This window comes from Agrilus planipennis, unplaced genomic scaffold, assembly GCF_000699045.2.
Source record: "Agrilus planipennis isolate EAB-ADULT unplaced genomic scaffold, Apla_2.0 scaffold42, whole genome shotgun sequence".
NCBI lineage: Eukaryota > Metazoa > Arthropoda > Insecta > Coleoptera > Buprestidae > Agrilus > Agrilus planipennis.
This window is the reverse complement of record NW_020438888.1, coordinates 1,243,479-1,257,971: the sequence shown is the minus strand read 5'-3', so window position 1 is coordinate 1,257,971 and position 14,493 is coordinate 1,243,479. Positions and strand designations below refer to the sequence as shown.

The 14,493-nt window shown below is 34.4% G+C and overlaps 4 protein-coding genes and 1 long non-coding RNA gene across 8 annotated transcripts in view; 3 read left to right on the top strand and 2 right to left on the bottom strand.

Annotated features, from left to right (window-relative positions):
• Positions 1–71: 71 nt before the first annotated feature.
• Positions 72–1,538, bottom strand: LOC112906788 (E3 ubiquitin-protein ligase Hakai-like). Its single transcript, XM_025981707.1, has 3 exons — positions 1,244–1,538; positions 998–1,185; positions 72–938 (listed from the first exon to the last, which is right to left on the bottom strand). The coding sequence occupies exons 1-3, from the start codon at positions 1,443–1,445 to the stop codon at positions 243–245; spliced, it is 1,086 nt and encodes a 361-aa protein (XP_025837492.1). The 5' UTR covers positions 1,446–1,538; the 3' UTR covers positions 72–242.
• Positions 1,539–1,564: 26 nt separating this feature from the next.
• Positions 1,565–3,534, top strand: LOC112906789. 2 transcript variants are annotated; one of them, XR_003232598.1, is made up of 4 exons: positions 1,570–1,601; positions 1,659–1,799; positions 2,227–2,477; positions 2,542–3,534. It is a non-coding gene; the product is annotated as an uncharacterized LOC112906789 (long non-coding RNA). The 2 variants fall into 2 exon arrangements; XR_003232597.1 differs by having other exon boundaries at positions 1,565–1,799.
• A 3,911-nt stretch (positions 3,535–7,445) lies between these two features.
• Positions 7,446–8,926, top strand: LOC108744881 (E3 ubiquitin-protein ligase Hakai). The gene is made up of 3 exons (XM_018480838.2): positions 7,446–7,754; positions 7,813–8,000; positions 8,060–8,926. The coding sequence occupies exons 1-3, from the start codon at positions 7,553–7,555 to the stop codon at positions 8,753–8,755; spliced, it is 1,086 nt and encodes a 361-aa protein (XP_018336340.2). The 5' UTR covers positions 7,446–7,552; the 3' UTR covers positions 8,756–8,926.
• A 522-nt stretch (positions 8,927–9,448) lies between these two features.
• On the top strand, positions 9,449–12,235 carry LOC108744956 (transmembrane protein 115). Of its 3 annotated transcripts, XR_001939032.2 has the most exons (4): positions 9,457–10,253; positions 10,300–10,473; positions 10,535–10,857; positions 12,165–12,235. XR_001939032.2 is itself a non-coding variant. In XM_018480950.2 (3 exons), exons 1-3 carry the CDS (start codon positions 9,544–9,546, stop codon positions 10,803–10,805), a joined length of 1,152 nt encoding a protein of 383 aa, XP_018336452.1. In that variant the 5' UTR covers positions 9,449–9,543; the 3' UTR covers positions 10,806–10,906. The 3 variants fall into 3 exon arrangements, 2 of the variants coding, with proteins under 2 accessions (XP_018336452.1, XP_018336451.1); XM_018480950.2 differs by lacking the exon at positions 12,165–12,235 and having other exon boundaries at positions 9,449–10,250; positions 10,535–10,906; XM_018480949.2 differs by lacking the exon at positions 12,165–12,235 and having other exon boundaries at positions 9,458–10,253; positions 10,535–10,906.
• Positions 10,720–14,493, bottom strand: part of LOC108744955 (dual specificity testis-specific protein kinase 2) — a 31,251-nt gene continuing 27,477 nt past the window's right edge. Inside the window, exons 3-5 of the mRNA XM_018480948.2 lie at positions 13,706–14,225; positions 11,949–13,027; positions 10,720–10,806 (exon numbers count right to left, since the gene is read on the bottom strand). Coding sequence (XP_018336450.1) covers positions 12,147–13,027; positions 13,706–14,225 — 1,401 coding nt within the window. The 3' untranslated portion in view covers positions 10,720–10,806; positions 11,949–12,146. The remainder of the gene's footprint in view (positions 10,807–11,948; positions 13,028–13,705; positions 14,226–14,493) is intronic.

Here is a 14,493-nt window from a genome sequence, read left to right as displayed (position 1 = left end):
TGTTAATTAAGGTGAGAGTAAAATATAAAAAATTTGTTAGCTTGTCAAACTTTAAAAAAAAAATTAATGTATACTATCATCGCTGATATCTATTTTATTCAATTTAAATAATAAAATTACAGATACGCATAGCATGGACACATACATGTATAATAGTATTAATTACTTACAATTAGTTTAAATGTATTTGCAATTCTATAAAGTTATAATATTTAAAAAGACCTTACTTTTACTGTGGTCATTTATCGATAATATTGTTGGCTACCAGTCCATTGTGGTGGTGCAGAACTGTAATCAAACTGTGCTGGTCTAGGTTGTGAAGGTGTAGTAGAAGCAAATTGTGTGGCTTGAGGAGTAGCAGAGGTATAGGCTGGATAACTAGTAGTAGCACTGTAAGCTGCAGGAGGTGCAGCATAATACTGAGTCTGCTGAGGAGGAGGAATGTGAATTGGAGGCATTTGTGTTTGTGTATAACTAGGTGTTGGCTGGTATTGCTGATAGTATGCCTGTGATGGCACTACTGTTTCGTGAACTATTGCAGGAGCTGAATCTTGTATAGGAACAGTTATCAGATTAGTTCGAACACCAGTACTTTGAGATGGTCCTGACAACTGGCGTTGCCGAATATTTGTTGCTATTGCAATGGGAGTTCTTGGGTCTCCAGCTTTTGGCCGTACTGGCGCCCTCTCCGGCTCAATAACTTCCATCGGTGGATTTAGATTTGAAACATGACGATGATTAATATGAGCCTGAAGATCTCGTTGAGACAGGTATGTCCTGCGACATCCTGAGGAGCCGTAACGAGTTCCACCATGTGTACACATAAAGACTGTACCTAAACCTGTCTGTTCAACGCGGGACACTTTTTCTAAACAACGTGGACATTGCTTCTGCTCTTGTTTACCACACGCAAGGCAAAACACATGCTTGCATGGAATCTAAACAGAAATATGTGTTTTATTTTCTACAATAATTAATCACCTATATCAAGACCAACCATTCTTCCATATATTAAAATTGGCTTTAAACATTTGTCACAGCAGTGGATCATAGGGTTGAGAACTTTCTCTCCCATTAGATTGACTTTATGATTCCAGTCTAAACGGAGCATAGGTTCTGGTGGCCCTCTGTTTATGGTAGTAAATGTTGGCGCCTCCAATTGGGAGATATCAGCCTCCAAGTCAACTAAGAGTTAAAAAAATAGGTTATAAATAGAAATTTTAAACCTTTCGCAGGAATTTACTTTTCGGAGCAACGTTTTCATTGTCTTCTGTTGTTTGTAATTCTTCGACGGTTTCTTGATGTTGAGGGTTATCGACTTCTTCGTCACTCTCAATCACTTTAATTGCTTTTTTTCCTCTTCCTCGTCCTCTACCACGGCCTCGTCCTCTTCCTCTGCCTCCTCGGCCCCGACCGCGGCCCCTTTTAGGTCCACTCTCGTCCATTTTATGTATTTTTTAATAAAATTATTTACCGCATATCAGCTGATTTAAGACTATTTGCGATTTTAAGGTTAGACTATATATTTAATAATAAAGGAGTGACGTCTGCTTCCAGTGACCTGTGACGTGCATATGCATCCTCGTAATTATAAAGTTTTGGTATTCTATATCTACAACTATTTGATCTTGTTTTATTTTATTTATTTGATTTTGTAGTTAATTAGGATAAGAATACATGTGATTGTATACACATTTGATAAGTCTTTTTTACTCCAGGTTAAAGTGGTATGTAAGGGATGCATAAACAGAAGCAGTGTGTTGCTGTTTACTGCAGGAAGGTTTTATGACAATGAATTGGTAAGTAACAACATTAATTCAATGCAAAATTAAAGATATAGATGTGAAATTTTCATTCAACAGTAATGTTTTAGGTATACATTTCAGAAATACCAAAAGCAGATTTGCAGAATTAAAGTAGAACTATGTTCTTTCTAATGTTACAGCTTTTATTTTAATTATTTTATAAACTGAAATAAAAACCGTATATATTTTGCCTCTAATATGAGAAGATAAATTTATTAATAATATTAAGGAAAATAAGAAAACAATTTTATTAAATATTTAATTTTTGGGCATAGGTGAGTAGGTACCTACTTTGCTTATTGTTAATGCATTGTTTAGCACTACAAAATTTACTGTTATACATGTATTTAACTGCTATTTATTTCATTTCACTTCTTCATTGTAACTGCAATTAATTTGGTTTTCTTGTTCATTTCTACAGTATGGCCAACGAATGAGAGAGAGTAGATGCTAATTTTGATGCTGCTGCAGCAGGCAATGTTTACAAGGGTATCATTCCTGGAAAACATTCCTGATGTGTTTTCATCTTTACCTTGCAAGATTATGAAGTTAATTTTCAACCAAGGCGTGGTAGCAAGTGGAGATTTATTTTCTGCTGTAGCATTTCTACTGGATCTGGCTTGCATTTTACAATTCCAAACATTGGAATGTTACAGTCTACTGTTAATTAAGGTGAGAATACTTTATACAATTAATTTTAATTGCACTTTATTAATCTGTTATCACCCTGTTTCAGATTGACGGTGGAGAAGACAAAGGAGACCCCAATTTAAAATAGTTATTTATCTTGCATGCTCTATCTAAAAGAAGTAATTGATTAAGTTCATTTTATTCGAATTAAGTTTTTATTTTACATTGTTTTGTATTTTATTTAGTTCTATAACCTTCTATAATATTCAATGTTTCCTTATAGTGTTGTATTCTCTTCTCAGCCTTGTGGGAGGAGAGAGGGCCGCCTCGAACAAGTCCCCGTGGCCGTAGCTTTTTAGTTGTTCTTAAAAGTGTCTCATACACTTTTCGCGAGTCACTCTAGCGTTACTTCCTTTCAGGCAGGGTACAGTGGGTTATCTGGAATAGGAGCAATAGGCGACTGCCCAGCTTGCCCTGGCGAAATCTGTCCGATCTTGTGTACCAAAACTATTAGTATTTGCCGTTAGTCCTGTTAATTTGCACTAGTTTCTTTCAGATAATGAGGTATTCTCTAAGAAGAAAGAAGACATCGTATTTTTTGCTTTTTATTGTATTTTCCTTGAAATTTCATTTATTTTCTTGTCTTTCTTTTACAGGTACTATGTACTTTACTGTATAAACTGTTATATTTTTAAAATCCTAACCTGGGTTGATATTTAAAATGTTTCTATACTGATTTTTTGGTATAATTGTTAAAATATTTGTTAACGCTTTCAAAATTAATATTCGTTTGGGTGGATAGGGTGGGTAAAGAGGTGATGCGGAGGTCACAGAGGGTTAGGGGGGCTCTTTTCTCTCTAATCTTGCATTTCAATAATAATAATATGACAGTTCATGTATTATTTCTTAAATATTTTGTTTGTATTAATGTATTATTATTTGAAGTCCCTATCTGTTGATATTCATACGTTGTTTTTAATATAAATGCTATTAATTTGCAACAATAAATGTGTTATTGAACATATTTTATTTCATGTAATTATGTATTCAGTCATAAAAAAGGATGTAAAGAAATTATACAACTTCGGTACAACCCTTATTTTGTTTTTTCTTTCCTAATTCCACCTACCCCTACGAAAATTTTACTTAATAAAGTGATAATTAATTTAAATATTTTCTGTTAAAACTTTCCGATTATTCCTGATATTTCAGTTAAAGAATTTTAGAACGTCCCTCGTATTTGACGTTCCTAAAGCGACATCTCCCGAGCGATAGTCGAATATTATTAAATCAAGATTACAGGTTTCAACTATATTACAGATTTACAAATAAATTTGGATTTTAATATATACATGGGTGTATTTAAACCGAAAAATACCTAAAGAACACCGTAAATAATCATTTTTTGATAAAAATAAAGCAAGCCACAGCTAACTCTTATCATTTATTGATTAATTATCGATAATACATGGGTGGATTTTGCCCGAAAAAGACGAAAAAAATTCTATAAAATTTGATAATTTAGCAAAAATAAAGCAAACGAGAGCGTATTTAGATCATTTATTGATTAATCTTTGATATTGGATGTGATTTATTGAAGGATTCAGCAAAACTATTCTGCCAAAGTTCGATTTTCGTTCCTATACTTGAACGAGAAAAACCTAAAAAACACCATAAATAATAATTTTTTGGCAAAACTAAAACAAGCGGGAGCTCTTTGTATCATTTATTGGTTAATCTATATCATCAGTTATCATTTATCGATGAATTCAGCAAAAATATTTGGCAGAAGTTCGATTTCGGTTCCCAAAAACGATCGACAGGTAGCTATACATCGGTTATTTTTGGGAACCGAAATCGAACATTAGGACAAATTGTTTCTTAATTCGCCAGTAAATGATAACTGATATGGATAATTGATTAATAAATGATAAGAAGTAGCTGTGGCTTGCTTTATTTTTGTTCAAAAATGGCTATTTATGGTGTTTTTTACGTTTTTCCGTTCAANTCTTTTTCAAAAAACAACTTGAATTTTCCATTACTTTTCGACTAACCCTCGTATTTGGCTCAAAACTGAAAATTTTCATAAATTTCAACATTTGTATTAGGAGAGCATAAGTTGCATCGGGTCTTTTTCAAAAAACTTTTGAATTTTCCGTTACTTTTCGATTTCGATTTTCATTCATATACGTGGAGCTACCTTGAACGGAAAAACGTAAAAAACACCATAAATAGCCATTTTTGAACAAAAATAAAGCAAGCCACAGCTACTTCTTATCATTTATTAATCAATTATCCATATCAGTTATCATTTACTGGCGAATTAAGAAACAATTTGTCCTAATGTTCGATTTCGGTTCCCAAAAATAACCGATGTATAGCTACCTGTCGATCGTTTTTGGGAACCGAAATCGAACTTCTGCCAAATATTTTTGCTGAATTCATCGATAAATGATAACTGATGATATAGATTAACCAATAAATGATACAAAGAGCTCCCGCTTGTTTTAGTTTTGCCAAAAAATTATTATTTATGGTGTTTTTTAGGTTTTTCTCGTTCAAGTATAGGAACGAAAATCGAACTTTGGCAGAATAGTTTTGCTGAATCCTTCAATAAATCACATCCAATATCAAAGATTAATCAATAAATGATCTAAATACGCTCTCGTTTGCTTTATTTTTGCTAAATTATCAAATTTTATAGAATTTTTTTCGTCTTTTTCGGGCAAAATCCACCCATGTATTATCGATAATTAATCAATAAATGATAAGAGTTAGCTGTGGCTTGCTTTATTTTTATCAAAAAATGATTATTTACGGTGTTTTTTAGGTATTTTTCGGTTTAAATACACCCATGTATATATTAAAATCCAAATTTATTTGTAAATCTGTAATATAGTTGAAACCTGTAATCTTGATTTAATAATATTCGACTATCGGTCGGGAGATGTCGCTTTAGGAACGTCAAATACGAGGGACGTTCTAAAATTCTTTAACTGAAATATCAGGAATAATCGGAAAGTTTTAACAGAAAATATTTAAATTAATTATCAATTTATTAAGTAAAATTTTCGTAGGGGTAGGTGGAATTAGGAAAGAAAAAACAAAATAAGGATTGTACCGAAGTTGTATAATTTCTTTACATCCTTTTTTATGACTGAATACATAATTACATGAAATAAAATATGTTCAATAACACATTTATTGTTGCAAATTAATAGCATTTATATTAAAAACAACGTATGAATATCAACAGATAGGGACTTCAAATAATAATACATTAATACAAACAAAATATTTAAGAAATAATACATGAACTGTCATATTATTATTATTGAAATGCAAGATTAGAGAGAAAAGAGCCCCCCTAACCCTCTGTGACCTCCGCATCACCTCTTTACCCACCCTATCCACCCAAACGAATATTAATTTTGAAAGCGTTAACAAATATTTTAACAATTATACCAAAAAATCAGTATAGAAACATTTTAAATATCAACCCAGGTTAGGATTTTAAAAATATAACAGTTTATACAGTAAAGTACATAGCACCTGTAAAAGAAAGACAAGAAAATAAATGAAATTTCAAGGAAAATACAATAAAAAGCAAAAAATACGATGTCTTCTTTCTTCTTAGAGAATACCTCATTATCTGAAAGAAACTAGTGCAAATTAACAGGACTAACGGCAAATACTAATAGTTTTGGTACACAAGATCGGACAGATTTCGCCAGGGCAAGCTGGGCAGTCGCCTATTGCTCCTATTCCAGATAACCCACTGTACCCTGCCTGAAAGGAAGTAACGCTAGAGTGACTCGCGAAAAGTGTATGAGACACTTTTAAGAACAACTAAAAAGCTACGGCCAAGGGGACTTGTTCGAGGCGGCCCTCTCTCCTCCCACAAGGCTGAGAAGAGAATACAACACTATAAGGAAACATTGAATCTTATAGAAGGCTTGGGGTAAATGCGAAGCAAAATAGTAAGAATGTGCAGTAAGCTAAGCAAAGAGGTAAGCAAGAAACATGTTAGACTACCATTACTAAAAAATAAATAATGAAACACGTTAGTTCTACTACAACTAAATAAAATACAAAACAATGTAAAACCAAAAACTTAATTCGAATAAAATGAACTTAATCAATTACTTCTTTTAGATAGAGCATGCAAGATAAATAACTATTTCAACTGCGGGGTCATCTTTGTCTTCTCCAACGTCGATCTGAAACAGATACGGTGGTAACAGATTAATAAAGAGCAATTAAAATTAATTATATCAAGTATTCCCACCTTAATTAATTGTAGACTGTAACTTTTCAAAGTTTGCAGATGTTACATGCAGACCAAATCCAGAAGGAATACCACAGCACAAAATGTTGTTTCAGTAAATCTCCTGTTGTTCTTATTTATCAGTTGAAAATTAACTTCATGATGTTGCAAGGTGAAGACGAAAACAGCAAATCAAGAATATGTAGTTCACAAAAGACACCACTGTAGACCTTGGCTGTTTCAGTATGACCAAGTTTTATTTTGCATGCTTATTTTTGTTCATTTTATTTGAAGTAANGGCAAAATATATACGGTTTTTATTTCAGTTTATAAAATAATTAAAATAAAAGCTGTAACATTAGAAAGAACATAGTTCTACTTTAATTCTGCAAATCTGCTTTTGGTATTTCTGAAATGTATACCTAAAACATTACTGTTGAATGAAAATTTCACATCTATATCTTTAATTTTGCATTGAATTAATGTTGTTACTTACCAATTCATTGTCATAAAACCTTCCTGCAGTAAACAGCAACACACTGCTTCTGTTTATGCATCCCTTACATACCACTTTAACCTGGAGTAAAAAAGACTTATCAAATGTGTATACAATCACATGTATTCTTATCCTAATTAACTACAAAATCAAATAAATAAAATAAAACAAGATCAAATAGTTGTAGATATAGAATACCAAAACTTTATAATTACGAGGATGCATATGCACGTCACAGGTCACTGGAAGCAGACGTCACTCCTTTATTATTAAATATATAGTCTAACCTTAAAATCGCAAATAGTCTTAAATCAGCTGATATGCGGTAAATAATTTTATTAAAAAATACATAAAATGGACGAGAGTGGACCTAAAAGGGGCCGCGGTCGGGGCCGAGGAGGCAGAGGAAGAGGACGAGGCCGTGGTAGAGGACGAGGAAGAGGAAAAAAAGCAATTAAAGTGATTGAGAGTGACGAAGAAGTCGATAACCCTCAACATCAAGAAACCGTCGAAGAATTACAAACAACAGAAGACAATGAAAACGTTGCTCCGAAAAGTAAATTCCTGCGAAAGGTTTAAAATTTCTATTTATAACCTATTTTTTTAACTCTTAGTTGACTTGGAGGCTGATATCTCCCAATTGGAGGCGCCAACATTTACTACCATAAACAGAGGGCCACCAGAACCTATGCTCCGTTTAGACTGGAATCATAAAGTCAATCTAATGGGAGAGAAAGTTCTCAACCCTATGATCCACTGCTGTGACAAATGTTTAAAGCCAATTTTAATATATGGAAGAATGGTTGGTCTTGATATAGGTGATTAATTATTGTAGAAAATAAAACACATATTTCTGTTTAGATTCCATGCAAGCATGTGTTTTGCCTTGCGTGTGGTAAACAAGAGCAGAAGCAATGTCCACGTTGTTTAGAAAAAGTGTCCCGCGTTGAACAGACAGGTTTAGGTACAGTCTTTATGTGTACACATGGTGGAACTCGTTACGGCTCCTCAGGATGTCGCAGGACATACCTGTCTCAACGAGATCTTCAGGCTCATATTAATCATCGTCATGTTTCAAATCTAAATCCACCGATGGAAGTTATTGAGCCGGAGAGGGCGCCAGTACGGCCAAAAGCTGGAGACCCAAGAACTCCCATTGCAATAGCAACAAATATTCGGCAACGCCAGTTGTCAGGACCATCTCAAAGTACTGGTGTTCGAACTAATCTGATAACTGTTCCTATACAAGATTCAGCTCCTGCAATAGTTCACGAAACAGTAGTGCCATCACAGGCATACTATCAGCAATACCAGCCAACACCTAGTTATACACAAACACAAATGCCTCCAATTCACATTCCTCCTCCTCAGCAGACTCAGTATTATGCTGCACCTCCTGCAGCTTACAGTGCTACTACTAGTTATCCAGCCTATACCTCTGCTACTCCTCAAGCCACACAATTTGCTTCTACTACACCTTCACAACCTAGACCAGCACAGTTTGATTACAGTTCTGCACCACCACAATGGACTGGTAGCCAACAATATTATCGATAAATGACCACAGTAAAAGTAAGGTCTTTTTAAATATTATAACTTTATAGAATTGCAAATACATTTAAACTAATTGTAAGTAATTAATACTATTATACATGTATGTGTCCATGCTATGCGTATCTGTAATTTTATTATTTAAATTGAATAAAATAGATATCAGCGATGATAGTATACATTAATTTTTTTTTTAAAGTTTGACAAGCTAACAAATTTTTTATATTTTACTCTCACCTTAATTAACANTTAAAGTTTGACAAGCTAACAAATTTTTTTATATTTTACTGTACCTACTAGTCTATATGAATTTATTAAAGGCATATACATCAATAATTCTTATTTAGTGAATGATGAAACAGTAATAACATTAAATTAAATAATCAGTTTTCAGGCTGTATGAATAAGCCAGTTCATTTTATACATATTATTATTGAATATCAAGTTTCAACAAGGGGATCAAAATAATCAAATATTGAAATATTTGTAATGAAATATTTTAAACTCACCTAAAATAATTACTACTTTAAAAACCACGTATTAATATTTAATGTTAATATTTTGAAACGGTTTTGTGGTTAAACACCTTCAACAAAAATACATTAACAACAGATATTGTTTACATATTTTTTATAATATTTTTATGAAACTTAATTGTTATTAATCTATGATTGTAATTATGGCTGACGAATATTCGCACTAACGATAACAGTGCTTGAATTTCGTAATCATAAACCAAGGCTAAGATAACCTAACTGTTTTGACATTTCTTAAATGTATCATAAATACAAGAAATGGCAATGTTTAGAACGTTTGGGAGAAATCTCCCTTATTTTAATCAACAGTTTAGAGCACTTTTAGGCAATACAAGTACTTCAATCCAACTTGTGTGTGTTGTAGTGATTATAGGATATTGTTTGTCATTTTCCAAAGAAGCAGTAAAAGTTCTCTCAGTGACTCCAGGATATTTAATGCCATCTTCCTTTTGGCTTTGGACAGTATTCACCTTTTGGTTTCTAGAATTACATTTTTGGGAAGTTCTTGTTGATATAGTTACAGTTGGTTTATGTGGAAAACTTATAGAACCATTATGGGGTCAATTTGAAATGCTACTGTTCTTTGCAATTGTCAATTTTGGAGTAGCTATTTTAAGCACAATCTTTTATTATATAAACTACATGTGTACATTTGATCCAGATATATTATTCACTATACATATTCATGGACTTGCTGGATATATTGCAGGAGTGTCTGTAGCAGTCAAACAAATAATGCCCGATTTAATTTTAATTAAAACCCCTTTGGGAAAGTTGAGTAACAGGAATGTTCCACTCAGTGTATTTTTTACATCACTTTTGTTGTGGATTATGGGTTTATTAGAAGGAACATATCCCACAATGTTTTTAAGTGGATTAATCGTCAGTTGGGTGTATTTACGGTTTTATCAGAGACACAGTAATGGTAGTAGGGGAGATATGGCAGACTATTTCACATTTGCAAGGTTGTAGCTTTTTAATATAATTTTATGTATTAATCATCCATTGTTTTAGTTTTTTTCCAAATGTTGTTCAACCTCCAATTGCAGTTATCAGTAATACTACTTATGGGGCACTGGTAAAAATTGGACTTTGTAAAAAGGTTGTACGACGTTTTGACATGGCAAACCCTACTGGCGTCACCGTTTCTATACCTGGAGTTGATCAGCATGACATGGAACGCAGAAGGTATATTCAGTACTTATTGAGTGCATTGTGACTTACTTTTAATATATCTTCTCTGTTTTAGACAAATTGCACTCAAGGCTCTTAGTGAACGTCTATCCAAATCTCATGATGCTAGAGACAAGCAGCCTCTCATTCCTAAATCAAATTCCAAGATTGTACTACCACCAAATACTTTTCAAACTAGTTCTCCATCAACATCGCGAACATTTTCACCAATTGTGGTCCCTGCACCTGTTATTTCTACTGCTGCTAACTCAGACACAGTTCCTCCTGTTCCGTCGACCGTTGTTGCAACTTCGCCTGTTTTACCAAAAAATCACTCATCAACGTGACCTACAAACGTATAAATTTCCAAAGCGTCGTTTAATTTATACAAAGTAGATGGTATGTACAACAGCTGTTATTTTTTATTGTAATTGTATATTAACGTTTATATATGTATGTAATAATAATTATTATTATTTGAAATTTTATTATAAGTCTCATTTCTAAAAATATCACCTTTATTTCAAATTCCTTTTCTTTTTATGATTAATGAAACCATTAATCGCACCGGTTTTAATAAAAAAAAAAGACAAACGTAATGAAATATTTTTTTTTCAAATAACAATTGGATCCAAGACATAAATAAAATACTGAGGGTATAATTAGATGCCCTTTTACAGTAAATAGACATAAATTACAACGCATTGTAACATATGTTGTTAAAAAAATCGCTTTTCTTCCTTTATAAACTACCATACAGGTCATATTAACAATAATCATAATAGTTATAAATAAAAGTAGCTGCAATGGTTTATTTTTGTCAGTCTTAATAAATCTATTTATTTTACTTTTTAATTCCTACGCATATGGACAACACAGATTGAATTATTTATACAACAAACCGATAATATATTAATATGAGTTTACAGTAAGACATTAACCAATTTTAATTTAATTGTAAAGAAAAAAAAAAGGAAAGTTGAAAAAATATCAATTTACTGTTCAATTAATTGTTTTTGCTTTTTTTAATTAAAATAACCATTTTATAATTAATATGTATTGCATGAGCGTCTTATGTGACTGCGATTGTCACAAATATAGGAAACATTACGTTGTATAAAATAAAGGTACGGTTTCTCAATCAGACCAGCCGAAAAAGATGAGTCAATGTCATATACAAAAAAAATATTAAACATTCCAATTGCACAAAATAATTCCCTTAAATTATAGGACACATAAAAGGACTTTTTAAAATCTTCCATAAAGTTTGCATTTTTTTTTGTATGCTATTACAACTAAATTGTAATGAAACACAAAAAAGTTATTTGCTATTATTTCTAAAAAGTGCGATATTTGTGACATGAGGTATCATTGTCGGCTGGGCCTTCATACTTTCCGAACAATCACCATTAATAATAATACTACAGTCAATTATAAAATATATGTATATGTAAAAATTTTAGCATTATCATCCTCATCATCATAATTACCAATCGCCTTGTTCTATGTCTCCTCTTCCTACTCATTTCTTGTTTTGCTGTTGCTACGTCTATCTCTCCTCGATTTTTTTAAATACCGTTTGTCAGCCCGTATCGGAAAAATTATGTTTGACTAGAAAGTAACAAATGTTTTAAAATTAATCAGTTCATAATTATTACATATATAATATATTTAAAGGAAGACTGGCTTTATTTCTTGTCAAACAGGGGCAGCTTGGACCGAACGGCCCCCTCGCACACCACCAACCTCGAACACTTAGGTCTTTGTTGGGTACACGCGCCTTGCGACCCATTCGTACAACCTTGAGATAAGAGACCGTTGCAACCCGTCCCTTGTTGCCTCTCCAACGACCGTCGTAACGCGGCTATTCGTGAGCTTAGTTGCAGCCCGCTCTTGGTTACCCCCGTATTACGTAACGGAGTTCCCTTTCGCTCGAAATACTCTACTATACTAGATATGTTAGGTCGTAATTCTTGTTGCTGCTGCTGATCGGCAACGCTCGAAACGTCGTCGCTGCTATCCGTGTAAATGGACGACGCCCGCTTGCACAGCGCGTGTAAATCATTCGGGTCGAGCTCGTCAAGTGATCGGAGAGAACTGACAGCTGTACCACTATCCCACAGACTGCTCGGAGACAGGCACTCGCCCACGCTCGAGTAGAAGCCGGACTCGCACGACCCACGTCGGCGCAGGTTCGTATGAACGCCGCCCAGTTCGGATAAGTTCGTACTGGAGTCGCCTTTGATGAGTAGCGGGTCGACATAAAGGGGCGTTTGTGGTGCCATTTTCCGAGCAGCGGGCGGAGAGCTCGGCAATGATCGAGGACTGTCACAGGATTCGATCAACGGGGACGGCAGCTCGCAACAGGACGAAAACAAAGACGTGCCGATGAACTTCCTCACGCCTCGTAACTGCTCTAAAGCCGCGAACGGATTAGTCGTGCGCGGCTTGTAATGCGGGTCTTGACGGCTCATCGTGACCGCATGGCGACGGGCCTTCTCACTTGGTGTCGAATGTGCACAAATTGACAACATTGAAACGTCCTCCGATAAAGACCTCCTATGCCAACCTGAAAAGAGACAAACGACTGGCGTTAGAAAATGTTAAACTATAAAATAAAATACAATTCTAATCCTAAGGGGAAAATGTAATCGTTGAAATAAATGAACTGAATAGTTTTTGTTTCAATGTTGGAAGCTCTTTCTCTTTAGGAAGTTGAATAATCTCACCTGTGATATAATATCGTTTAACTGTGATTTTTGGAGTCAAAAACTTCCAAAAGCAATCCATTAAACAGTTCTGACATTCAGTCCATTTGTTCAGCAGTTTTATTAATAAGTCTTGAACATTTAGACATTTTAAGTAACGATAGCCATAATTGTTTTCTCTCTGTTAATAAAATGAGATGTAGGATGAGTTGCAATTTTGAAATAAACAATCTATTTTAGGAAATCATGACTCCATTCGTTATTTTTACGGACATCTATATACTCTTACACGGGGAATAAAAACAGTATCATTTACGTCCACAAGAGGAGGCACCACGAAAGCGAGCAACTTTATTTCTTGCTCCAACTTGATAAACAGTAACAACATCATGTCTTGTCAAGTAATATCCTCCAAAATGAGCTCTTAATTCAAAGATAAGAGGTGTCTAATAATAGAATTTTTAAGACTTTATGACATGCCCTACTGTACTTGCGCATGGATAGTGCTGAAGGGTAACTTACGAAACCTTTACACTTACTTTTGCGATGTGGTACGCATGACTGTAAGGAAGACAAACCAGTTAATTGCTCTTCACTTTTGGCATTACAAGTGGCCAGTCTTGCTGCTTCCCTCTCAGAAACGTGTTGGAGTTCTGCATAAATACCACTCAAAATTTTCACAACTTCGGTAAACGACGGCCTCTTGCTCGGTTCGATGGCGCAACACCTGAACGCCAACTGCAGGAAATCAGGTACAACGTTTCGGTCACACAATTCGATGAAAGCTAAGTAGTCGAGGCCAAAGTTGTCAGTCCGGGGTAGCATATCGGGATCGGCTTCTATACGAGCAATCAACTCGCACAGGATGATTCCGTAGCTGAATATGTCCGATCGTTCGTCGTAATATTGACCTTTGAGACATTCGGGGGACATCCAGTACGGAGACCCAACGGTACTCAGCTTGACACTACCTCGAGGATCGGGGATTCTTGCGGCTAAACCAAAATCTCCTACTACTGCTTGCAAGTCGCCGTTGTCGAATCTTCGAATTAAGACATTCTAAAAAAGAAACCCCCGGTTAGTAAAGAAAAACAAAAAGTAATCTTGTTTATGGACATGTACAGAAGGAGAGGGCCCTATGTGACATGTCCATTCTCCATAATTTATTAAGTAATTGAGTTATTTGAAGAGAGTTCGATATTGGGGCTTGATAGTCCTGATCCAGGATTAGATCTCCTTCGGTAAGTCGTTTATCCCGCGTTTTACCAGCTGATGTGGTTGACACTTAGTAACTGAAACTGTGGCGAAACGTTGGATAAACGACTCC